Source organism: Corythoichthys intestinalis, chromosome 20, assembly GCF_030265065.1.
Source record: "Corythoichthys intestinalis isolate RoL2023-P3 chromosome 20, ASM3026506v1, whole genome shotgun sequence".
Classification (NCBI taxonomy): domain Eukaryota; kingdom Metazoa; phylum Chordata; class Actinopteri; order Syngnathiformes; family Syngnathidae; genus Corythoichthys; species Corythoichthys intestinalis.
The window spans coordinates 23,239,502-23,266,972 of record NC_080414.1 but is presented as its reverse complement, the minus strand read 5'-3'; the positions used below and the strand labels follow the sequence as shown (position 1 = coordinate 23,266,972).

The window sequence follows — 27,471 nt, the reverse complement described above, 5'->3', positions numbered from 1 at the left end:
GCGGACTTTGCAGTTTTGGGCCCTAAGGCGAACATATCCAGGGGCCCTCTTCATGGGTCAGGGGTTATAAAGGTGAGAAGGGTGTGGAGGAAATATGATCTGGTACACTAGGGCTATCCTAAAGCGACAAATTTTCTTCTGATTAGTCAGCCGACTAGTTTTACGATTAATCGACTAATCTAATAATTTTCTTTTTTTACTAATTTAGCAATGAAATTTTTGTTGACGCCTATTAATTCACAAAACTATTTTGGAACACTTAAATTCTTTATTAAAGTACAAATAATCATGAAAATAATTAATCACAAACAATGAGGTTAAATGCTGATAGCATTTACTAGTGCAAAAGAATGGAAAGTAAACAGATTCAGAACACTGACTTTGCCTTTCCAACATTATTCAAAACAATTCTTAAAAAAAATTCTAGCAATATTATAGTATACTACTATATATAATAGTAGTATAATAATTATAATAATTATTCATTGCAATCATATTTGTCATGAAGAGTGTCATTTGAAAGGTATTCTTAGTGTAGAATCTGTATTATGTAGTATTTACTCAACATATTATAATATTAATCCTGAAGTATGTGGGATTAACTCCAGAAATCATTATTTATATGACGAACATGATGTGCTTTTGCTGTTGACCAGCTGTCGAGTGTTATTGTATGACTGATTGGAACTGTACTACATTGTATCGCCACAGGGTGTGCTGTTGTGTATTTTATGTTTGGTGTGAAGAAGAAGAAGAAAGTTAAAAGAGGCATTAGAGGCTTGTTCTCAACTTCTCCCTCACTGCACTTTGGTTCTCAGGGAAAGCACGTTCGCTCATGTGTTCGAAATAAACGATAGCCGACGTGCAGAGTAGCAAGCGAGCTGTAAAAATAGCGTGCTTAGTTGTGTGAAAACCGCGGGAGAGCTAAGTGCAGCTAACGAACAGCTAAGCGGAGCTAAGCGATGCTAAACGGCGCTAAATGAAGCTAAGCGACTGATACTCAGTCCGTCGTCGTGGGACAGTCCATTGTAGTGCGTGTGTGGGGCGGAGAGATAATATAAATGCAGCATTCAAATGGCTTTCTTTTTTGTTTTGTTATTTGTTTGTTTGGTATGTTGACATAATTATACATGACGAATAATTGGGGGTGCTGCGGGCTCCGGTGGCCCAATCCGTTGCTCGTTGGGGCAAGGGCAGCTGGTTGGGGGCCCCCTACTGGTTGGGGGCCTAAGGCGATCGTCTACTTTGCCTGAATAGTAGGTCTGCCTATGGACGTTGGCAAACACTATTTTTTGGGTGACCAGTGCAGGATGTATCAAGCCTCTTGGCCATTGTCCGTTGCTCAAAAGGGACTGACGAAGACAAGCATTTTCCAAAATAGCTGGCTGCATGGATGACACTGACATCAAAAGATTTGAAACGGGATTTGAGAACAATCAAAGAAAGAAATTCTGCCACCACACTATCAAAAATGTCCAATTTACCCTCCACCCTTTCATCATTCAAGGTAATCAAATCACATGCAGTACCCATATTATTGTATAATTTAGAACGATTGCAAATCTTCCAGTTCAAACTTTTGTTCTGAAATGCTATGCATTGGTTTTGTGATTGGTTTCTGCTTGGTTCTAACATCTCACCTTAGAGTTTTCTTGCACTTTTTACAGCAGAAACAACTTTTGTGGAAAATGTATTTGTCTGTGCTCATTTTTTCCATGGGATAAACTGGCTTCAGACAGGCTGAACATGTCTCTTGATCACTCGGTTGGAACTGATGAGACAGTGAGACAAGGTAGGTGAAAACCAATGTTCTGTATTTGTCAATAAACAACAACAACAACACATTTTATTATATTATGAATCTCATTATCTGTCATAAAAAATGAAATTCTGTACACAACAGTCGTCAAAACTCGTAGGAAATCAAGTTGAAATGCATAGTGTTATAAAATTAAGGATTTGGGTTGACAGGCAAAAGAATCTCTGGGTATGTGGTGACCTGATGCAAAGCTGGACTGGTCACTATCACATCGGTCGATGTCATTCTGGTTTCAGGCTGAGTGGTAACAAAGGTGGACGTGGTCGACGAGTAAATCCTATTGCCGTGGGCGTCCAACCTCTCGTAGTTTCCTTTGACTGTCTTGGCGCCTAAGATTCGACTCCCGTCCATGTCCGTTTGCACCTCCAGTACACTGATTTCTCGTTGTGGGAAGTAGCCGGTGGGCTCTTTTCTGTTTACAGCAGGGCTGTTACATTGAACCATTTTGGTTGAGTAGAATTTCTCTGGGCTGTGCTGGCAAGATGGGCATATTGTGGCCTCTAGAGGCAGAGGCTGTGGTTTATCAGATTTTTTGGCAACTGACTGGATAGAGATAAAAGCGGGTGAACAAGGAAGACCTTCTCTGGGCTTTGGGGTTATTGCAACGCTTGCATTCTGGCCACATGGTGGCGCTGTGGTGCCTTCTTTCACCTGCAGGGATTCAGTTTTGCTTGATCCTATGCTTATCTTTTTGCTAATGTTACCTTGCGCACTTCCTAATGACTCTTCAAACAGGCATGACAGACTGGCAATATCAGACTCAGATTTTAAATTAGAGACAGAACACAGAGCCTTTTTTATGGCTTCCTCAATGTCAACAAGCCGGGCTAAAGTTTGTTCCTTAAGAGTCATAATTTCTTCACTGGCTCTTTCAAGATCTCCAAAAATATGCGCCATTGAGGATTTATTCCCTTTCGCTGATGATGGCGTCTTTGTTTCTTTGTTTTTCGCCTGCTTAGGTTTCTTTTTGTTGGGTGAGACAACCCAGTCAGGGACATCTTCAAATACTTTTCTCAGTGACCTCACGTCAACGTTACTGGTGTCCTGTTCGATCTCTTCGACCCGACCGAGGATGCCCCGCAGTTCCTCTTGCTTCCGCAAGTTGTCAAAAATCTCCATGGCTGCACCGATGTTGCCCCGTATGATCTCGTCCATGTGGACTGACAGACGCTGACGGCGTTCATCCTCGGTTTCCAGCTTTCCCCTCTTTGCCCTTAACTCAACTTTGCCTTCCTGCTTAATTTCTTGCTCATTGTTGTCATCTTTTTGTTTCCTTGGGCTACTACAAGAGCTACTAAGTAGTGGGGATTGTGGTTCTTCATCTACTTGTGTAGAAATGTCTGACATTTTGTTGTCAGGTTGAGATATTTTCACTCTTTTCGGCTTTATAGGTGGTCTCATTTTTGAAAGATCATTCGTGCCCCCTAATGTTTTGCATGTCTCATTGCAATCTGCTCCCTCAGTGGTCTTCTTTATGACCAGGATATCCTGTGAGACATTTTCCAGGGTTCTGTCTTGTAAGTCTAACTTTTGTTTATCTCTGTCAGACGTTTCCAATGTGGTCTGTGGTCCTTGGCTTTGTTCTGTTTTGCCATTTTCGTGAGGCTTTTGTAGTTCATTACTCAACTTTCTCTGACTCTCTAGATCATGTTCAGCTTCTTTATCAATTTTTATTTTGGATATATCTGTAGTTAGTTTGTCAGTATTTGTATCATTTGTATGTTTTTCTGCATTTGTTGAATGGTTATTCTGCTGTTTGACCTTCAAATGCTCAGGTTTTGGTGGGATGGCGGGCTTGGGTCCAATAGGCTTTCTATTTTTCTGTGTAACAGTACTTATTGGATTAACATTTGCACTTGTTTTCTCATCTGTGACATTACTTGGACTTGGTTGAGTTGGGAATGCCGTAGCACAAATTTCTTGATTGATTACTTTGCTACTTGGAAGTTCAGCTGTAGTTTTTGCCCTTTCGTTTGGAGGTTTTGAGGCCTGCCGGTATAACATGGCTGCTCTAAAATCTCCTCTTGTAACATTCATGTTTGATCTCCCTAAGGAGTCCAATGCTGATTTGAGATTGCCCTGAAAGACAGTTTCCTCTTCCTTTTGTTGTGTCTCTGGACCATCTGGAGAAACCACAGTAGCTTGGAAGTACTGTACTTGGACATCGTCTTTGCTATATATATTTATGGGGCTTGTCGCTGTGTGGATTTCCTTTGGAACAATTTGGTTATGGTACTTTATTTCATTTTGAGTATGTGGTGCAGAATTAGTACTCCAACCTTGTTCCTCAGGTGTTTTACTGTTTTGAGGTGATGTGTTCAGTTCCTTTTGTTTTAGTTGTGAATAGTTATCAGGTGCTGAGATATCTGGTGTCTCAGTGGAAGCGACTGATTTGGATTTCTGCTTTTCTTGTGATAACTGATGTAAAGATTGTGCTTCCATTGTAGCTTTTTGGAGGCTATTGATAGCAGTTTGAAGGTTAGATATTTCATTTTCATCTGTCACCTTGATGAAGTCAGGCTGGATAACTTCGTCTCCACACATTGTCTCAAATTGCTCTAACCTGAGGGGGTTTATTGATGCTTGAGATTGGCTACCACACTGGATAAGTTTATCTTCATTTCTTTCAGTAGAAACATCCTCATTCACTGGAGATGAGTGAATGTTCTCAAAGGTTACATTTTGAGACTTTGAGATCGTAGTTGAAACGGGAAAATCTTTATTGGCAATGTTATTGGATTGTGTTTGTCTTTGATTTTCAGAGAACATGTTTCTCAGTTTCTTTATATCCACTGGTACCCACTCTGGAGTACCCTCATCTGCGAAATCACCTCTTTGTTCAGGATCAATATCTCTGCATTGTCCCGTTGTTTGTTTAAGAGAAACTTCCTGCTCTTCACATGTTGACTTTGCCTGAAGAGTTTTCAGGTACTCCAGGTCCCCCTTTTCAATGCAACTTCTAAATAGTTTCACATTCCCTTTCATTGTCACTTCACAGTTGACTGATTCTTGACAGGGACTGTCTGGAAAGATTAAGGGTGATTTTCTTTCATCCGTCTCTGCAAAATACTCTTGAGGACAATATCGCCGCACGTCTTGCTCATCTGAGTACTTGTAGAGCGAATAAATGACGATGTCTGCAGATTTCTCATCAGCCTCCTGAATGATCACTCCTTTCCTTAGAGAGTTGTCTTGATTGAGAATATCCTCCACAAGTTGAACCACATTAACAGTGTTACATTCCATGTCCTGGGTGCCAGTGAACTGATGTTGGTGCACTGGCACATTGACTAATGTGCTCTTAATGCTTCCATTGCAAGCCTCCATTAGGTAAGTGACCTGAGGCTTTAGGTTTGCTCGTGGTAGCAGTTGGAGTATGAAGTTTTGAAAATTACCCTCAGAAACGTCATCATAATTTATCGTAGCTCCACTCTCTGATAATTTGTACTTGGCCTTCTTAGCTCTCATGGTCTCGTTCACCTCGATTATTGCGCCATCTGCACGAATGACATTAAATCGATCAAGAGAGGTCAGAGATTCCTTCAGCGTCTCCACCATTGTCTCAACTTGGTCCCTATTCTGTTGTTTGATTTTGTCAAACGGCATTGATTCAAACAAATGGGTTCTATTCTTGACCTTGGTGGTGAAATCACCTTCTGGTATTATTTTGGGCTTTTCCATATAAATGTTGGAATGTTCTATGTTTTCAGCTATGAATGGGTTGTTTTGCATGAGATATGCTCTAGTTTTTATACTTTCTGCATGTTGTTCTTCAACTTCCAGACCGGGTAGTTTTTCATTTTCCATCTCTGTGCTATGACCAGCATTGCATGACCCTTCTTTGGGTTGTGCTTTCAAATTGACATCGTTGGCTTTGACTTTGCGCTGTAAATTTTGGTCATTTTTCCCCCTCCCCTGTTCTTGGACCAAGCCAGTCAAAATACTAGGAGTTGAAACTTCAACCTTTTCTGAATTTGGCTGGGAGGTATCCACACTCTGACTCTCAAATATCCTTCTTGTTTCATGGACATTTATTCTCTTAACATCCTCCTCACACTCTCTGTTGGAATCCGGACAAGTTGCCGCTGTCTGGTCAAGATAAAGCTTCTCGCCTGGATCCTCGAAAACAGCTGATGTTTTACCGACACTGCCTTTATCAATTAATTCTTCAGTCATATGCATCCTGGGGGTGAAAGCTGATACTTCATCTCTCTGGGAACAGCTCTCAAATATCAGGCATCTGGAGCGGACCTCTCCCTCGTATCCAGTTTCATCAGCTGTCACCTCTGATTCTGAGCTCAAAACCTCTGCAAGTTCCTCATCTACAACCTCATCCAGCATCTTCAATTCCGGGTGCGTGTGCTTCAGGAGTCTTCTCAGTTCACATTTCTGCCTCTGGTGGTGTAGACTTTCTTTGGCTGTTGGTAATTGTGAGAGTTGTTGTGACTGTGTCTCAAGGTTATCTTCTGGTCTGAGCCGGTGGTGGTCTTCGTTCTTCAGTTGGCTGTTTTCAGCCATCTTGGAAGAACAAAGCAATGTAGTCATCATTTGGTACTAATTCTGTTGATGAGGTGCCATGCTTCAGTGCGTGCAAACATGTTTCAGTTAATGAGAAGCAACTATTACCTTCCAAGTACTACCTGGTTGATGGGCATTGTCAGTTTGTTAGCCAAAATCCAAAGAGATCAACAATTGAAGGCACTCCAAATGTGAACCAAACTGATGAAGCAAGTGTTTACTCTATAAACAACATGTCGCTATTTTGTCAGTACAGCGCAAATTCCATGCATGAATTCTGTTTTGGAAAATCATGTGTAACTGACCTTCATTAGTTTTACGTGTCTCCCAGGTTCAGAGGAGCTATCTTGTGCCTAGTGGGAAACGGAACATAGCTCAAGTGATATTTTTATAGAGTGATCAGCACTGAAATCTAATGCTCATAAAACTAAACAATTTTTTTGCCCGGGTCCTGAAACAACAGGCCGACAAAAATATCAAAATTGCAAAAGCACAATTCCTCAATGTAAAGTGTTTAAAAATAGTACTTAAAAAACTGGTATAAATACTGTTGATGGTCAGTATAGTCAGATTGTTACCGGTTTTAAAACTGTCCGTTTCTCTTCTTGCGTTGCCACTTTTGACAAGTAGAGTGCAGATAAAGCTTTGACTGAGACGCACGGTTTCTCACTTTCTTGGACAACGGAGTTTTCTCTGAAGTCTGGGACTGACCTGCATTTTTCATCTGTGGAAAAAAACATAACTTGTCATGTAGGATATAAAAATCATTCAGACATCAAAGCAATCACAGTGCCATCATGACATGACTTGTATTTTGCAACTGCTCTGGGAAGCTTTTCCGTAGCAACCGCTGTGCGTCAAAGTTAAAAATATACCATTTGTGACAGTAAGTGGAGTGAAGTGACTCCACTGACACACATATGGCCCAAGATAAAAAAACACAAGGCGCTAGTAGTGACTAAGCACCGAAGAGTGAAAACATTAATGGCCAAAAAACTATCATCCTAGATGATCATTTTAATTACTTAGAGGTGTCAAATCATTCAGCAGTTAACAGCAAACAATACAAATTAATCAACAGTAACCAGATCACTGTCTTCAGGTTTTGAGATAAACTTTTTGATCCACTACAAAGTGGTCCTCTATCTGAGATGCAATTCTTTTCCTATAACAGTGACCAAACCCGTTTTGTGCATAAGTTTGAATGCGTCGTAGTCTGTCTCTAACCAATGTTAATGCAGGAGTAATCATAATTTTAGTAAATATTAATTTTGTGAAAAATGACATAAATGTAAAATTGTCAATTTGGCGGTAACCGTCCTACGTGATGACGTACATCCATTCTGCTATGCAAACTATTTTATAATCTTATTTATCTTTGCAGCCTTGAAATATTTTAACTTTATGGACTTGAATATAAAACGACCACAGTTAGTATAATAAGTGAGCATGGATCCTGCCGCATGGTGACTTGATGTTCCACTCATGCCATTCCTAACCTCAAATGTCATGTGTTGGTGACATTGTAAACTAAGGACTCCCTGTAATCAGTCATGGGTTAGTCTAGATTTGCATTCATTTTATTATACTGAAAGGTGTCCCTCAAGGACATATTCAACTCCCATTCCATGGTATACTTTTGTGCTAAGAATCGTACATGGAACCCGATCACACGCATGCTTGAAAGATTGATAGATGATTCTGATTGCAATCATTAGAAAAACTAAACACATATCACGACTCACCACCAATGAACTGCTCCCTAAAATCAGTTGTGTATGCCCTTTAGTAATATCCCGTTGATTTCCCTGCTGCTCCTATGAGCTATCTGGCGCGAGTGACAGCTGACCATAGCTCAGACACCCTCGCAGTTATTCTGGGGCTAGCAGGCCAACTATTTCCGTCCCGTGCCAGAGTAGTCTGCCATGGTTACACCAGGTGGAGTCAATCACTGCTTCTTGCAAAGTCACATCGTTCCCCATTTATTTCATACCACCCACTACTTTGACCAACAGTTACACTTAGCTTTCTAGGGAACGTGAACCAGGCTAACTGTTGGGTTTTCTACCAAGTGTGAAGATAACGCTTTATTTGGACGGGCTATTTACAGAAAGCAGTTGATTAAATGCTAAAATGTATCATAAGAACAGTGCAAAGGTTTGATAGAAGTTGCATTTTATTTTTTGCCTTCTTTTTTTTTTTTAATGACTGTTGATCTGTGAAAATGTTTAAAGGGAACCTTGGACTTGTAGGCTCTAATAAGCCACAAGTGTTCTCTTTTACTAAAATGTGTTATAAGAAACACATATATTATTGCCATTGATTTAAAAATCTATTATATTTAGTATATGTTTTGACCTACGGAGGGCGCCATGTTTTACGTGCGCAATGCACGCTGGGGGTGATGATGCAGTTGGGCTGGATTGGGAGAATAGCTGTGCTAGCTAGCAAGTGAAGCTAGTATGACTGCATGATGTTGTCACATTCTGCTGCTGGTCAGATTGTTATGTTACAGAGCTGTGGGGTGAGTTCTTAACGTCGTACATGCATTCAATTCCAGCTCATCAGCAGTGTCTTTAAACCGATCCTAAGCGGCTTGCAAAGATATTGACTTGCTGCTATCGACAGTTTGTATATCCCTTTGTTACTAGTTGCATCATTGCCTTGTTTTTTTCGTTTGTCTGTTTCTCACTCACCACGGTTTTCCCTGTTTTTTTAAAATTAAAAAAAAATTTTTTTTAAATTGATCCCAATTTACTGTCATGGACCCTTTTTGCGGATCCCTTTTTGCGATAGTGTGTTTTTTTGTGTGTGTGTGCAATCTAGGGCTGCAGCTATCAATTATTTTAGTAGTCGATTAATCGATGAACTAGTTAGTTCGAATAATCGAGTAATCGGATAAGGAACATAAAAAATAAAAATACCTGAGTTGAGCCGCAAATGGTATAAAAAGAATAAATAAATGATCTATGTACAACAAAACAACAGTTGGCTAACTTACATAGCAGTAGTCTGCTAGCTGAAATGCTAACATTTTTTGCAACGATCTTAACAAAATTATCAGACATATTCCCACAAAAAATAGCTATATATACCTATGAACTAAATTACGAATGCATTAAAAAAATAGCTCAAACAAAAACTTATCTTATATTGGTCTTAACAGGGAGCAGATGGATTCAGCCATGTGAAATTAGGTAGACTTGAGGGCCATGTATCCACCCAAATCAATAAAACTAAATGCAAACGCTTTCAAAACAAACCATTACAATGCCACTTTAAATTAACGAACACTCGAAGCAGCGAAATTTTATTCGAATCTTTTTTTCTAATTGAATACTCGAGTAAATCGATTAATCGTTGCAGCACTAGTGCAACCCCTATGTTATTGTTGTCTGCTTGCTGTCTGAAATGAGCCGTGTTTTCTAATTCTGTGGTCAAAGCAGCCGCACTTTCTTTTCAGTTGCGTTTCCTTTGCAGGTTTTACCGCACAGACAGAACGCATGTGGGTTGCGATTGCTTTATAAGGAAAATCATGACTCCAATGTCTTGTGGAAGTATAGTCCTGTGGTCTCCGTGCTCGTCTGTTGTAAGAGAAATGCGGGTTTGAATCTCGCTGCAGACCTTCATTTAATTGCTTTTGCTGCTTGTTTTTTGAAATATCGACAGTGTTGTCCTGTTCATCACTTCCGCTCGGGTTCAAATTGGAAGGGCAGAACCGACAACATGTTTATGTAGTTTACAAGTGACACTGTGGAATAGTGCTGCAACGATTATTTGATTAACTCGAGAATTCGATTAGGAATCAAATATTCAAATTAAATTCTGTCGCTTCGAGTATTCGTTTTAATAAAAGTGGTATTGTAATAGTTTATTTTGAAAGTGTTTGCATTTAGTTTTATTGATTAGGGTGGATACACCGCCCTCTGGTCTGCCTCTTTTCACATGGCTGAATCCAACTGCTCCCCGTTAAGACCAACGTAAGCCAAGTTTTTGTTTGAGCGAATGTTTTTCCAATGCATTCACAATTTAGTTTATAGGTATATTTAGCCGTTTTTTTGTGGGAATATGTGTCTGAACCATTTGTTAAGAGCATTGTAAAAAAAACTTAAATTAAAACTTAAATGCTATTAAATAGCATTTAAGCTAGCAGACTTTTTCTATGTAAGTTAGCCGAAGAAGCCAAAGAAAAGCCAAAAGCCCCCCCCAAAAATTTATACCATTCGAGGCTAAGATCAGGTATCTTATGTTCCTTATCCGATTACTCGATTATTCGAACTAACTAGTCCATCGATTAATCGACTACTAAAATATTCGATAGCTGCAGCCCTACTGTGGAAGCACAGCAGCGTTGCCGAATGACGTCACCGCCCAGAGTGCATTGCGTCGTCAACAACAATAGCGACCTACTAGTTAAACAAATTTTTCAAATTTTATTAAAAAGAAAACATTAAGAGGGGTTTGAATATCAAATTATTATAACTCATATTAATATTTTTAAGAACTACAAGTCTTTCTGTCTGTGTTTCCCTTTAACAAAGGGCAAAGTCTGGGAGGAGTTGATTGTGTTGTTTATGATTTTATAGTACTGTAATACAAAGTAAATGGGATGGGCCCATCTGTTTAATGCACCCAGGTCGTAGGTCATATGGAATGTTACGCTCTCATTTATTTCAGGAAATGAGAATTTGTTCTTACTCACTAGCTTCAGAAGTTGCAGTTCTTTCAACACTGCCAGTTGTTTTCTTTCTCTCTGTAAGGGTTTGCGTCTCCACCTGAATGGGCACAGTAAAAACTATTGGCACACCTGTCCAGGAAGTACCGTATTTTTCGGACTATAAGTCGCAGTTTTTTTCATAGTTTGGCTGGGGGTGCGACTTATACTCAGGAGCGACCTATGTGTGAAATTATTAACACATTATGATATCATTTCACATGTTATTTTGGTGTTTTGGAGTGACACTGATGGTTTAGTAAACTTGTTAGCATGTTCTTTATGCTATAGTTATCTGAATAACTCTTAATAGCTATGGCCACGTTCGCGTTCGACTTTTTTTACATTGAAATGCATGCTTTTAGTTTGTGGCGCTTTCACGCCCACGTGAGGGCGCAATCGCACTTGTTTACGTGCAGACCGCTCACACGCCAGAAGAAGACTGACAGCTACGCAGCTTGAGTGAGTGTGCGAGTTAGCGAGAAAGAAACACGGCTGCGAACCTATGTTAATTGTTTATGCTTGGAAAAAATCTCTACAGAAGCAACACCTGTGTGTATCATCTTTTCTGTTGTTGTTGTGTGTTTTCCACCCGCGATCGGACACTTAAAGCCAGTTGTGTGGTTGTTTGAACGATGTGCTAATGCTAGCGAACGCATGCTAACCGTTTGTGTCATTGCTGTAACAGCACCTAATTATCGTTTATTTACGTTGATGCGAACCTGTTAGGTATCGAGGACGAAATTGATTCCGCAAATTATACGGACGTCAAGCATCGTCATTTGGGAGTTTAGCTCGCTGTATAGACCCCAGTCACATGACGTCACAACTCCGCCCCCTGACTTGAGCCGCCATAATGTCCGTCAGCTCGTCGTGTTTACACATTACCGCTACGTACATTCGTCCTATTATGGCGTGTTTTTCTGCTCGTTAACATTAATAATCAAATGGTGAAGGCGTGTGTGGCGGTTAGTTGCAGTAACAGAGAAGATAGACGGAGAGACTTGAAGTTGTACCGTATTCCGAGAGACCCGAAGAGGAGAGCGAGATGGACTGCTGCAATTCCACGAGAAAACTGGGCACCAAACGATCACCACAGACTATGTAGTAGTCATTTTATATATGGTAGGATGCATTTAATATATATTTAGAGGGTTTTGGGCTGACAACCACAATTAAGATCATTGCGAGGCTAATCGCCGACAACATACAGTTTCAAATTCAAGATGCTTATTTCTTCCACCATCATTATTTTTTGAATAATATTTAGCTGGTACCAAGTGAAAGAAGCTGGCCTCGTCTACGGATCATCAGTTAAACAGGGGTGTCCAAACTTTTTGCAAAGGGGGCCAGATTTGGTGTGGTAAAAATGTGGGGGGCTACCTTGGCTGATTTACGTAGAACAATATATTTAAACAAATTATAGCAAGCCCTTCTGTGTGTCACATTTGCTTTATTATTATTATTTTTTTAATTCATAATTTCAACAATCTCGCCTTTGTGGCGTTCTCTTTTGACCCTCAGGCTCTTGCGAAATACTGCTGCTGTGAATTGAAACTAGCTTCAAGTTGCTTTAATTTCTCGCTGTGTATCTTCCCTGTAATTTTGTCGTACATGTCAGCGTGTCGTTTGGTAATATCGCCTCACATCGAACTCTTTTGAAAACAGCGACTGTCTCTTTGCAAAATGAGGCAGACACAGTTGTTGCGTATTTTATTGAGGAAATAGTCCAATATCCACCTATCCTTGAAGCGTCGGCCATTGCAGTCAACTTTTTTTTTTATTGATTGTCACCATTTTAGAAAATTGGAAGTAAAGGGTCACACGGGGTAATGTTGCTTAGAGTTCAAACTTTCGTGAGAATAGGCTGAGTTTCTGTGGACAAGATAGTTGTAGATGTCAGGCAGAGACGGCGAAGACAGCGGGTCGAAAAATATCGATTTAGGCATCAAATATGGATCTGGCAAATGGATCGACCGAAGCTTTTCCACATAACGCCTTTAATGCAACACATCCAATGAGTTTACAGCGTCTGAAAGCACCGGGGCTTCCATAAATTGCACTATAAATTGCACGATATATTGAGACCATTGAGAATACGGACACACAATGACGAACAGTATGGCGGCACAATACAGCGACACGTCATTGTGTGACGTTGGTGATTGGGGTCTATAGCCAGGACCGAGCCGTAGCGTCCTGGTGAGGACAGTACATTCGCATTTCGTTGTTCATGCACTGTACACTTATTCAGCATGTTGTTCTCTATTGTATTTTTATATTAAATTGCCTTTCAAGACGACAGATCTGTTGTATGTGTTGGATTTTACAAGTAAATGTCCCCCAAAATGCGACTTATAGACCCCAATCACCAACGTCACACAATGACGTGTCGCTGTATTGAGCCGCCATATTGTCCGTCATTGTGTGTCCGTATTCTCAATGGTCTCAATTTATCGTGCAATTTATAGACCAATTCATGGAAGCCCCGGTGCTTTGACGCTGTAAACTCATTGGATGTGTTGCATAAAAGGCGTTATGTGGAAAAGCTTCGGTCAATCCATTCGCCAGATCCATATTTGATGCCTAAATGGATATTTTTCGACCCGCTGCCTTCGCCGTCTCTGCCTGACATCTGCTACCCTGATATCTACAACTATCTTGTCCACAGAAACTCAGCCTATTCTCATGAAAGTTTGAAAAACTTTAAGAGCAGCCCTCTAAGCAACATTACCCGTGTGACCCTTCCAATTTTCTAAAATGGCGACAATCAATAATAATTTAAAAAAAAGTTGACTGCGATGGCCGACGCTTCAAGGATAGGTGGATATTGGACTATTTCTTCAATAAAATACGCAAAAACTGTGTCTGCCTCATTTGCAAAGAGGCAGTCGCCGTTTTCAAAGAGTTCGATGTGACGCGATATTACCAAACAAGACACGCTGACATGTACGACAACATTACAGGGAAGATACGCAGCAAGAATTTAAAGCAGCTTGAAGCTAGTTTAATTTCACAGCAGCAGTATTTCGCAAGAGCCCGAGGCTCGAAAGAGAACGCCACAAAGGCGAGATTGTTAAAATTATGAATAAAAAAAAATAATAATAAAGCAAATGTGACACACAGAAGGGCTTGCTAAAATTTGTTTAAATATATTGTTCTACGTAAATCAGCCAAGGTAGCCCCCCACATTTTTACCACACCAAATCTAGCCCCGTTTGCAAAAAGTTTGGACACACCTGTTTACCTGATTCGTAGACGAGGCCAGCTTCTTTCACTTGGTACCAGCTAAGTATTATTAAAAAAATAATGATGGTGGAAGAAATAAACATCTTGAATTTGCAACTGTATGTTGTTGGTGATTAGCCTCGCAATTAACTTAATTGTGGTTGTCAGCCCAAAACCCCCTAGATATATATTAAATGCATCTTACCAGATATAAAATGACTACTACATAGTCTGTGGTGATCGTTTGGTGCCCAGTTTTCTCGTCGAATTGCAGCAGTCCATCTCACACTCCTCTTCGGGTCTCTCGGAATACGGTAGAACTTCAAGTCCCTCCGTCTATCTTCTCTGTTACTGCAACCAACCGCCACACACGCCTTCACCATTTTTATAATTAATGTTAACGAGCAGAAAAACACGCCGTAATAGGAGGTATGTACGTAGCGGTAATGTGTAAACACGACGAGCTGACAGAGAATATGGCGACTCCAGTCAGAGAGGCGGGGTTGTGACGTCATGTTATTGGGGTCTATACTCCGGTGCGACTTACTGTATATATGTTTTTTTTCTCTTCGTTGGGCATTTTATGGCTGGTGTAACTTATACTCAGGTGCGACTTGTAGTCCGAAAAATACGGTACAAGAAAATTGTAGAGTTGATACATTGCACTGCTGCCACACTTGGGGAAGACGTGGGTGCAGAAACTTTGAATATTCACTAAATTTCCCCGCAAGTTAGTTTCCCTTTTAGACTCTAGTCACAATCTCGGTACCAGAACTTTTTTTTTTTTTTTTTTTACGAGAGGAACTTTTTTTTACCTTTTGTGGAGCATTCACTTTCTTTGCATCACTCTTGCCGGGATGCACTGGAGCGTTGGGAGCCTTCTGCTCCTTTGCTAACATTTTAATCTCTCCATGCGTCACTAGCTCGACATCTTTGGAAGGCTTTGCGTCGGTTTCCACTCTAAAAGTGTTTTCCACCTTATTTCCCAACTCAAAACATGCTTTTAAGGCCTCGATGGACACATTGACATTGAGTTGGAGACTCCCCGTCGACTTGCTGCGACTCAAACTGGTTTTGGGCCAAGAGACTTCCCATTTCTCCTCTCTGGCCTTTGGAGACTCCAGCTGAGGTTTTGTGTTGTATTTTGGGCCATTCACAATTGGAGGTTCTGCTGTTTTCTTCTGTCGGGGAAAAATGTCAGGTTATTTCATAATTAATTACATAAATATGTTGTTACCTCATGAATTGATGGCTTCCCTTTTATGACATCGTTTTCTTTAGAAGTGGTACCAGTATTTTTGGTTGTAGCTAGATATCTGTTTGGGTTGCAACAGTGCATTAAAAATCAAGGCAAGATTAGCATTGATTGATAGATATGGACAGCGTTTCTTCCACCTTTCAACCAATTTGGACACAGAAACCGTCCTACTGAGAATCCTGGCATCCTTATAGGCTGGCTTGTCATACGACGAGTTGACACTACGTAGTGACTGGCTTCGTGTCAGCACGCTCTTCCATTCCATGGTCCAATTTCCACTGTTGTCCGCTGTTCTGAGGTAAACAGTTAGAGTGCTTTATTTGCATGGCTGTTAATAGAAAGTTGTGGTAGTCTTGGGCTGGATTAACAATACAGACTCAAGTTCCCACTTTTTATTTAATGCAAAAAACAGGTCTTGAAGAGTAATGCAATAAATGTCAATTGTCTCATACGTACTAAGAGGTCAGTGTAGTTTGATGATGTGAAACAGGTATTGACAACATGCAGTATGCAGTATATGATCAGTGTTAGATTATCTTGATTTTTATGATTTTGAGCAGCCTAAATACTGTTAAATCCAAACCAGGAGTTTTGTTCCTTTTTTACACAGAGCACTATTACAGTTATGTCGCTTGAGAGCTAAAGAAATACCGTGTATCACTTTAACCATGCCGCGTAAATCCCTAGATTTATTAGTTTGTAGAGTACACCTTGAATGCTACAATTCGTAATAAGACTGAAGATATTGGAAAAAAATGATAATTGCGACTTTTAGGGGGTTGGCGATACTTATTGCGATATTAAAACTAGACGAATTTTCACCAGATGACTTGAATAATTGTTTGGGAAGACTTTGGTTGACTCACTATGACCACATTGAATTCATTAGAGTTGTCCGAATCCGATCACGTGATCGGTAATCGGGCCGATTGCTAGGCCTGTTGCGATAACAAATTTTAGTCTGCGATAATTTCTGATAAATTATTGTGATATGCAATATTATTTAAAAAAAAAAAAAAAAAAATTACAATAACAGAGAGAATACAGTATTTATTAACAGATCAAGTACACCCATTTAAACGCGATAAATGTTTACTCTTAAATTCAAAAATACTTTTTAAGAAATCACAACTAAAAACAATAGACCATGCCTCTTAAGTAAAAGACAACAATATTAATACCACACAGAAACACAGAAGAAATAAAATGTCTTTTTCAAGAAAAAATAAATAAAATTGCAGTTAATAACTTAAGCATTTAGGCAGATGAAAACTTTTCCCCTCATAGCTTCTGCTATGGCGTTCCATGTGTAATATTCTGATTGAATGTTTTCCGAGGCACCCTGAAGCGCAGGCAACGGTGATGTCTTTTTTTTTTTTGTTCACGTTATGCGGCACATCCTGCAGAGAGCCACAGGTTGAGGAAGTGTTGTTAGTGCCGTGTGTTAATAAAAAACGAAGTTGTCAGCATGCCGTGTGTTTGATATCATTGCCAGAAAAACGCATATAATAGGACACCATACAGCTTCTTTTTTAATGTTGTCCATATAATGATGACCTGCTGCATCATAAATCACTTTGTGACTTTCCATCTCCATGATGGAGCGTTCTTCGTCCATGTTCGCTGGTTAAACCGTGAATAAGCAACTGGGCTGTTGACTCCAGGCCCTGCTGCGCCCATTTTGACGGATGCGGATCCAGCAAAAAAAAAAAAAAATCCCTAAACCATTAGACGTGGCCGGTATACGTTGAAAAATAGGATATAATGGTAACAGATTGGCTCCGGACCCGGAACGAAGATGCATTTTGCGTACTTGGTAACAAGGAAGCCGAACTTTTAACAGCACGTCTGCCGCACGCGCGCATGCACGTGCACACAAGGCGATAAGTTGCAGCGGAAAATTTACCACCTTCATTTTCATTTACCGTGCGATAAATGGATTTATGCATATTGCGACAGGCTTACTGATAGCATCATTTTTCAGATGATTGAATAGGGATCGGGTTTTATGTTTTTCATGCTTGTACAGCCTCTCACCCTACAACCTGCTAAGCAGTGCGACCAAACTGTTTTGAGGCATGAAAATCACTCACCTTTCGGCGAAATTCGCCATTTTGAATTCAAAAAGGGTGACTAACGTGAATTATGTAGATCCGAAGAGAATTTTTTTAAAAGCGGGGGGCGGCAAAATTCCTTCAAACAAACAAACAAACAAATTAACTAACGGCGTTTCATTGAAGTTACTAAGCCTGTAGCGATATGCAATGAGTCCATTTGTCGCAAAGTAAATAAAAATGAAATGAAAATACTATAATACTACATAATTCAGATTTTACACTGAGAATAGCTTTAAAATGACACCCTTTTTGAAAAATATGATTGGCAATGAATATTCTAATTATTATAATATTATATATAGTAGTATACTATAATAGTAAAGCTAGATTTTTTTCTAATTGTTTTGAATCATGTTGGAAAGGCGAAGTCAGTGTTCAGAATCTATTTTCATTCCATTCTTTTGCACTAGTAAATGCTATTAACATTTGATCTCATGGTTTATGTGTGATTAATTGCTATTTATGTTTATTTGTACTTTCATCAAGAATTTAATTGTTCCAAAATGTTTTGTGAATTAATAAGCATAAAAAAAAATTCATTGCTAAATTAGTACTAAAAAAACACACACTGACTAATCGGGAAAAAATTAGTCGTTTGGGACAGCCCTACTGGAACATATTCCCTCCACACCCTCCTCACCTTTTTAACCCTTGACCCATTTTCATGCCTGTTTTTTTCTTGGTCACCAGTGCAGCTGACGTTTGGTACTTAATGTTAATGATTATTAACAGGTTTGTAGCTTTGATCTGGCCTCGGTAGCTCTACGATCAAAGGCACAAATGTGTCAATCATTGTTAAACTTGATACACAGTTTGAAGTGTGCTGTGACAACTCATTCATTGTGTAAGTGAGAGGCTGTTCTCGGAAGCGTGAGTGTTAAAGCAAAAAAACTTTCTTTTCGGTATGGGATTGGGAGTCTGGATCGGCAGATTCCCAACATCAGGTGACTCGGACTTGGATGCAAAAATATGTGATCGGGACATCCCTTGGGTGCATATAATACCGTTTAATCCAGGCTAAGGGGGTTATCGAGTTTAGGGTTTATCTGTGAATGATGAAGATTGGTGTATATAAAAGGGATCCAGGAAGTCTTGTCTCTGCACAATTGCTGCCTTTATGAAGAAAACAAAGGTTTACATTAAAAGCAAATCCCTCCCAAAAAATCATCCTGCGATAGGACTATTGCACGTGCGCACATTGCGATGGTGATGTTCAAACGATATATTGTGCAGGCCTAATTCGTACTCTTATTCGATTTGTATAGCTATGACGCTGTGAGGCTCACAAGATAGGAATTATTCCAAAAACGACCTGTGCTAAAGGATGCCAGTTGGTATGCAACTTAATGTAAAACTCTACCAAGTCATGCTCCATTTGTCTATTTTGCGGCCAGACTGGTGAGTTATTAAAGAATCTTACCTTTGGCAAATGTCACTTTGCTCCCCGAGACGATCCGATGTCCTTCTGCAGCGTCACACAACTAGTGAAGCAAGATCAAAGTCCTGACAAATGCTGACTCTGTGAAGTTATTTGGTAATAACATTGGCATCAAAATCTCGGCATAGATGAAATCAGATGACTTTTGGAAGCTTTGGAGTGACTCTTTACGGTAGCAAATAGGACATCTGCAACATTAAGGAGAGCACACTTGTACCTGACTGTGTGCTCATTCAGTAAGTAGGTTATAGATTGACAAGTTTACTGTAAAAGATAATAAACTGTGGGCGGGGCTTCACATGCACGTGTGCAAGTTACTCTCATCTTCCAAATTGCTTGTCGACGTAGGCTTTGTTATCTTGTCAGTAAGTGAATATGTGTAAGAGTGGACTATATGTATCCAGGGAGTATTTTCAAACATGACACACACAAGACAATCCAACTACCGTAATTCTGGACTACAAAGCGCACCTGATTATAAGCCGCATCGACCAAATTTTAGAAATAAATCCACATATATGCCATACCTGACTATAAGCCGCATGTGTCCATATCTTAACATTGGATATTTACATAGATGTTACACAGAAATATTTGATTAATCAAAAATATATTAACCAGATAAACACGCATCAATATCACCAACTCATGTTGTCTGAATGCTTCGAAACAAATTTTAAAAAACAGGTCACTACATTTGCTAATTGTGCAAGTTCTCCCACTTGAAAGTATTAGAGAGGCCTGTAATTGTTAACATGAGTAAACCTCACCATGAGAGACAGAATGTGAAAAAAAAACAGAAAATCACATTGTTTGATTTTTAAAGAATTTATTTGCAAATCATGGTGGAAAATAAATATTTGGTCAATACCAAAAGTTCATCTCAATACTTTGATATGTATCCTTTGTTGGCAATAACGGAGGCCAAATGTTTTCTGTAACTCTTCACAAGCTTTTCACACACTGTTGCTGGTACTTTGACCCATTCCTCCATGCAGATCTCCTCTAGAGCAGTGATGTTTTGGGGCTATCGTTGGGCAACACGGACTTTCAACTCCCTCCACAGGTTTTCTATGGGGTTGAGATCTAGAGACTGGCTAGGCCTTGAAATGCTTCTTACGAAGCCACTCCTTTGTTGCCCTGGCTGTGTATTTGGAATCATTGTCATGCTGAAAGACCCAGCCACGTCTCATCTTCAATGCCCTTGCTGATGGAAGGAGATTTTCACTCAAAATCTCTCGATACATGGCCCCACTCATTTTTTTCCTTTAAACAGAACAGTTGTCCTAGTCCCTTTACAGAAAAACAGCCCCAAAGCATGATGTTTCCACGCCCATGCTTCACAGTGGGTATAGTGTTTTTCGGATGCAATTCAGTATTCTTTTTCCTCCAAACACGAGAACCTGTGTTTCAACCAAAAAGTTCTATTTTGGTTTCATCTGACCGTAACGCATTCTCCCAGTGCTCTTCTGGAAAATCCAAATGCTCTCTAGCGAACCGCAGACGGGCCTGGACGTGCACTGGCCTCAGCAGGGGGACATGTCTGGTAGTGCAGGATTTGAGTCCCTGGCGGTGCATTGTGTTACTGATAGTAGCCTTTGTTACTGTGCTCCCAGCTCTCTGTAGGTCCCCCCGAGTGGTTCTGGAATTTTTGCCCACCGTTCTCATCATTTTGATGCCACGGGGTGAGATCTTGCATGGAGTCCCAGATCGAGGGAGAATATCAGTGGTCTTGTATGTCTTCCATTTTCTAATAATTGCTCCCACAGTTGATTTCTTTACACCAAGCGTTTGCGGATTCAGTCTTCCCAGCCTGTTGCAGGTCCACAATTTTGTCTCTGGTGTCCTTCGACAACTCTCTGGTCTTGGCCATAGTGGAGTTTAGAGTGTGACTGACTGAGGTTGTGGACAGGTGTCTTTTATACCGATAATGAGTTAACACAGGTGTCCATAATACAGGTAACGAGTGGAGCCCCGTTAGACCTCGTTAGAAGAAGTTAGACCTCTTTGACAGCCAGAAATCTAGCTTGTTTGTAGGTGACCAAATACTTATTTTCCACTCTAATTTGGAAATAAATTCTTTAAAAATCACACAATGTGATTTTCTGATTTTTTTTCTCCACATTCTGTCTCTCGTGATTGAGTTTTACCCATGTTGACAATTACAGGCCTCTCTAATCTTTTCAAGTAGGAGAACTTGCACAATTGGTGGTTGACTAAATACTTTTTTGCCCCACTGTATGTCTAATGATCCATTTTGTTATTTTTAACAAGAACTTATGACGCTCGTTTGTGGGGGGGGGGGGGGGGAAATCCATAAACAAGCCGCTTCCTTATAAAAGCCGCAGGGTAGAAATAGAGAAAAAAAGTAGTGGCTTATACTTCAAAAAATACGGTATTTGTATAAAAGCTATTTAGAAGTCAAATGACCATATGACAAGTTTACTTTAGAGGAAAAATAAAGGCGTACTATAATTCGATGTTGCATTATCTAACGCTGCAAAATAAAACCAATTCACAGGAGAAATTTATTTCCTTGCATTTATTTGGTTTGGCTGTGAAATGATATCAAGGTCCTGTTTGGAAGCGGGTAAATACTAGGGTTGGGAATCTCTGGCATGAAGCCGATTCGATATGTATCTAGATACACAGGTTACGATTCGATTAAAAAACGATACATTTTTAAGGCCGAGCGATTCGATACGTTTCGATACAGTGTAAGAACGATACGGTTCGATAGAGTGAAAACGATACGATAGTAAATATTTGTTGGAAGTTGTATGCATCCTTCTGCAGCTGGAAACTGGACATGTTTAAATCCGAATTGTTTTATACACTCCCAACAGCATGTAATAAATAATTTTTCTTCCTTCACAGTTTAGTCGGTCAATGGGCTTATTTTACAAGGATACTCATGGACAATTTGGTTTCCAGCTGCTGGGGATCATATGCAACTTTTTTTGGAACACCCTATATATTACTTATCAGACTTGGAACAATTAAGGAACTATGCGTAAATAATACACTTCACTGGTCCTTGGCATACATCTAATGGTGTTTGATAAACCTCTTCTTCTATCAGCTTTACAGGTGGAGTTTGTTGGCGTCCTGCCCTGGGCCGTCCCGCCGCCGGTCTTGGCCCCCGGGATTTTCGGCCGGGGCTTGTCCGGTTGCGTCTGGCTGTGCGGGGGGTCCCGTCGGGCGCGCGCTGGTGTCGTGGGCGGGTGGGGGGGCCGTGCGGGTGCCGGTCCGGGGCCGCGGCCCTTCCCCGGCCGGCCGGGTTGGGGTTGGGGTGGGGGCCGGGGGGTGTATGCGGCAGCCATGGTTCCCTCCCAGGTCCGCCCGGCCGGAGCCGCGTCTCCCTGTACCGGGTGCCGGGGAGGTGCCCTCTGGTGCCATACCGCGCGCCCCTCTTGGCCCGGGGGTGGGTTGTGGGGGGTGCGCTTCTCTCCCCTTGGTCTGTTTCCGGCCCTGTCTGCCTCCCTGGGCCGCGGCGGCCGCGGCTGCCCCCCGGCCGGCGGGGTCGTTAGCGGGGCCTCTTGGGGCCCGCGGGGCCTAGGGTGAGGCTTGTTGTCCCTTGCCGGTGGGGTGGACGCCCCCTGGTCGCCGGCGCTTGGTGTGGCGCCTGCTCGGGGTGCGGGGTGGGTGCTCGGTGGGTGGGAGGGGGGTGGGCGGTCGCGGAGGTGCCGTGGGTGTTCTGGGGCGGGGATTGATCGGGGCCCTGACGCTTCTTCCGCCCTGGGGCCGGTGGTTCTGGTGGACGGGGCCACGCCCGCGGGAGCCTGCCTCTTAACTCACGCACTTCTCACTTCGGCACTGTAAATATTTTTCACCCTGGCACTTACATGCTCATACATTTCTCCGGGGAGAGTTGGGACGGGGCTTTACAGTCCCAGCCCGACTCCCCCCTGTTTTTAATGCACCACACACCAAGGTTGTGGGATGGTTGGGACCTGCTGGGGGGGGGGGGGGCCTCACGGCTGCCTCCTCACCACAGGCCCCGCCATCCCTGCACCTTTTTTAAATGCACCACACACATCATACTCCACAGGAGAGCTCTGGCAAAGGGCGGTGGGACGGGCGGCTGGACAGAAACTCCATGCTGCGGTCCCACTGCCCCAAGCCAAGCTCTCCTATTTTAATGCATACATTGCACTACCCTCCCCTCACACCCCCATCACGGTGCTGGGTGATGGCTGCCAGTCGGGAACCTGGCAGCCACAGTAATAGGGTGGTAGGTGGGTCCCACACTTTTTCTATATGGCGTGGCTCCCGGGGTGTGGCCTCCCCTCTGCCTCGGCTGCCGGCCGCGGGAGTGGGTTGGGGGGTCGGGTCTCCGATCTTGCGTCGCCCCATGGCAGTCCCTGGGCGTTCTCCTGCCTCCGCCTTCCCCTCTCTTCTCTGGCTGGGCGTCCGCCCTGCGCTCTGTCGCGGGTCGCTGGCTGGGCGCCGGTGTATCAGCGGGGTGTCGCCTGCACCGGCGGGGGACCCTGCCTTGCCTGGGGCTTGGTGGGCCGCTGGGGGTCCCGTGGCGTGCCGTGCCGGTTGGGGGGCTGTGGCTCGTGGTCCGGGTGGGCGGGCGGGGGTGGGTGTAGGCGTGGGGTTGGTGATGCGTCCCCTCCTGCCATCCCTGAAGGCCGGTTGATGGGCGCGCGGGTGGCCCGGGGGACCACCCTGGGTCCCGGGGGGGGGTGACGGTGGCTCCTTTGCTGGGCGGTTGGAGGAGGGATGGGCTGCGCATGGATCCCCCCGCCCCCCCGCCCGCCCTCCCTCCCCGGGCTGGCTGGGTGTGGGCCGTGGCCCTGGGTTGGTGCCCGCGCGGTCTCTCCGCCCGTCTGCGTGGCTGTCGCGCGCCCGGTGGGGCTTGCGTGCTGCTGGATGTGGTAGGGCATGCTCGGGTTGGGGGTTCCGGTGCCGGGATTGGCGATGCGGCGGCGTAGGGTTGGTCGCCAACGGGCTTTCACTCATAAGAGATTCACACGATTACTGGGTTCTAGATCACAGAACTGATTTGTGTACACTCTACCCCTTTCAATCACTTAGTTTATAGTCTTATAGACACCCCCACCCCCATTCTCCTCTTTCACTGGCCAATAGGCCCCCACATGGTGTAAACCGGAAATACATCTCGCTGACGATAGCAAAAAAAAAAAAAAAAAAAAAAAAAAAAAAAAAGTAAATATTTGTTGAGTGTGTTTGTACAGTATTTTAAACATATAAAAAGACCACATTTCTAATATAGCAAAATTAAACAACCACATTTCATATCAATGTTATGTTTTATTTTTTTTAATGAAAAAAAAAAAACAAAAGGCTTACTATATGACCGTCATTTTGTTGGATGGGATTGATAATGAAATAAAACTCCAATGACAGACAACAATAAAGTGCTGTAATTCAATTACTGTATTTCCTGGTGTTTTTAACACAAAAGGTAAGTAATTTAAGTGGAAACTTTCAACGTAAACATCTTACAAAAAATTTAGCAGCTCTAGAAAAAAAAAAAAAAACCTGCTAGTGCTTTCATAAATAAATAATAAATTATGCTTTACGACTGGTATAATTGGGGGAATAAATACATGGCATTTTAGACAGACAGGTCAATAATCATTACTTTACCCTAATACACAGCAAAGTCACTCACTTATGCCTGTGCTTCTTCATTTTTTATTCCTCATCACTGTCCATATCTTTTTTGAAGGGCAGATTTTTTTTGAGGAAGATCAACTAATCCACATGTTTAAGAAGACTGCGTTTCGTGGAAACAATATGCCGCCCTTTCCACCATTGTAGTGGGTTATTTTTCAGGGTTAAAAACTCACTATCTCTGTATACCTACTGCTCCACACTTCACACAAGCTCTGTCCCATGCGAACAGATCTGACTGCCTTCATCACTTCAAAGTCCGACTTTTGTTTTCCTGGGTGTGTTGAAAATCAATCGCTGCACGTCGCTGGCGTCGCTGATCACACTGTCCATTGTTTTAGCATGTTGCTTTGTTGCCACTAGTTTTGTTTTGGGCTGTGAAGAAAATGCTACGGAGCATGCGTTACAGTGGTTTCGTTAGCTCTCGCGTTGTTATGACACGCCCGTGACGATCGTGTAATGACGGCGACTAGTCGCGGTTCTGCCGAAATGCATGGGAAGTTGAGGCAACCACGACTGTGAGTAGTGCTTGTCCGTATTATATCATGCGTGCGGTCTCGATCTAAGTGTGCGCTGTGTGGTGAATGACGCGCACTTGTGTCATTCACTGAATGACATTAGAAGCCGATTCTTGTGCTCACGATAGCCGAATTCTATCTCTACTATCGGTTCATTGAATATTTAATGGCTAATCACTGTCGAATGGTAACTTTACTATCGATACATCTGTATCTCTCACCTGGAAAACCGGATATCCGGTCGTATCGGTTTATCGTTCTCAAGCTTAGTAAATATAAACTTCAGGTTTCCTCTACAGGTGCATTAATAGTTTTTGACCACATGGGAGCAGTAAAGAGAAGCAACATCATAACAATAACACTTGATTTTTCATTTTCTCAAACACACTGGATGTATTCTGTTAACACCTCTCACCTTTTCTCAAAGGATTGCACATTGTTGGGTGCATTTCAACATGATGCTATTACCACTTTTGCTCAGTTAGTTGGATGCTTTGTGTGGTGCTTCCCACAGCTTCACACATACACATGTGAAATGCAGTGGAGCTGTGGGAGACAATAGCAGCTTTGTCAGCATACACAATTCCTTCCCTCTCTCTCTCTCTTTAGTCTTGCTTTTCTACTAATAAGTCCTCTGACAAAGAGAGAAGCACTCGCCCCTGAGGCGAAAAAGGAGAGCGAATCCTCCTCTGACTAGAACCCTCGCACCCTCCCTCGGCCTTAGAGGCGATGCACACATTAAAGGGAATACGTGATGTACCGCCTTTGGACTGTGAACCCTGCGGTGTTATTTGGGGCCAGTTCGCCGGGCTCTTGTCTTGCATTTTTTAAAACCGACTCACTGACATTGGCCAGCTGTTCAGCGAGAAGGGCTTTGTGTAAATTCCTTCAAAAACACATATTAGCCCACTAGTATTCAGGAATGAATGTTTTTGAATTGCCTGTATCCAGATAAGTGTCAAATTGCACAGCATATTAAGAAAAGTGTCTTATCTGTCTTTTTCTGAGAATGTGCCAGATTCCACTTCTACTGTTATCTAACAACTTTGAGTTTTGGCTCATGACGTGGTCGGTAAAGCAGGGTGAAGATCTAGAGTCACATTCAAGCGACTGGCAATAATGTGTTAAAAAGTACCTTTAAAAAACAATGATTTCAGAGGCACGTCCAATTTTTTTTTTTTTAATGTTGGATGCACCTATTAGTGGAAAATCTGCTCTTGTTGAAAAGACCCTTTGTTTTTCCACAAATGCTGATCACTTTTTGTCCTTTTTTTTCCTTTCAGTGTTGACAATGTATGACAACCAGCAGAGGGTGCAAAAGACCACAAAAACGCACACCGGCGGCTCCTGTGGAACATGAACCAGTGAGGTTAGTCCAGGCCAAATTGTGGCCAGCAATGAGAAAAGAGTTCAGTTCAGTTCGGCACTGCCTAGTAAACAAACCACATTGTGTGTAGTGACTGAGAAATTGGTGTACAGGACCTCATTTTAACACTTCCCAAGTTTGGTCTGTTACGTTATTTCTTGCTACAGAGCTTGAAACCCACAAGTCATGTAGTTAAATGCGTACACACGCACTGATACACCTGCTACCTCACATGTCCGATCATGAGTTTATGCACATTGGATGATAATAATAAGACATTGTGTCATCAGAGGGATCTACGCGTGTGTGTGTCTGTGACTCACTCTTGTGCGTGTATGTGATTCATACTAGCGACGTGACTAAATATTTTGATCAGAAATAGAATGTGCAGTCTTTCAAATGCATTTGCGTTGATGGAAAGAAAAGTGTTTTTAAGACGTCTGAGTAGAACTGGGAAATATCGCCTAATTCATTTACTTTTTCGCTTTTTTAGTTTTTTATTTAAACATATTCTGTAATAAATGTACCTTAGGCTACCCGTCAAAAGTATTTTATGTAATTTTTAGAGGTGCACGGGTCTGATAATAGGAATTATGACGGAACGGACGCGTACCGAACGAGTTGCTGACGTAATGTAACCCTGACTTTTCGAGGCTGTGAGTCGATCGGGTTAGTTTCTTTGTGTAGATTAAATTTACTCCATCTTCTCTAGTATAATGAGGACCAACACGGTAGGACAGTATAACCCAGAAACGTCAACGGCGCGACAACGTGGCCGCAGCGAGAACGCAGTGAAACGCGGGCGTTAATGTCAATCAGCCAATGCACACCAGTCGCAATGCGGCCGCG

General features: G+C 42.1%; 1 protein-coding gene and 1 long non-coding RNA gene across 3 annotated transcripts in view; one reads left to right on the top strand and one right to left on the bottom strand.

Moving 5' to 3' along the window:
• LOC130908561 (uncharacterized) overlaps positions 1-27,471 on the top strand; it is a 201,447-nt gene that overhangs the window by 590 nt on the left and 173,386 nt on the right. Inside the window, exon 2 of the long non-coding RNA XR_009061614.1 lies at positions 26,540-26,625. This is a non-coding gene — a long non-coding RNA (uncharacterized LOC130908561). The remainder of the gene's footprint in view (positions 1-26,539; positions 26,626-27,471) is intronic.
• Positions 1,911-19,123, bottom strand: LOC130908559 (xin actin-binding repeat-containing protein 1). Of its 2 annotated transcripts, XM_057824113.1 has the most exons (8): positions 19,075-19,123; positions 15,675-15,830; positions 15,517-15,595; positions 15,095-15,460; positions 11,040-11,112; positions 6,916-7,061; positions 6,643-6,690; positions 1,911-6,337 (listed from the first exon to the last, which is right to left on the bottom strand). In XM_057824113.1, exons 2-8 carry the CDS (start codon positions 15,800-15,802, stop codon positions 1,952-1,954), a joined length of 5,226 nt encoding a protein of 1,741 aa, XP_057680096.1. In that variant the 5' UTR covers positions 15,803-15,830; positions 19,075-19,123; the 3' UTR covers positions 1,911-1,951. The 2 variants fall into 2 exon arrangements, with proteins under 2 accessions (XP_057680096.1, XP_057680097.1); XM_057824114.1 differs by lacking the exons at positions 11,040-11,112; positions 15,095-15,460; positions 15,517-15,595; positions 15,675-15,830; positions 19,075-19,123 and adding an exon at positions 8,083-8,163.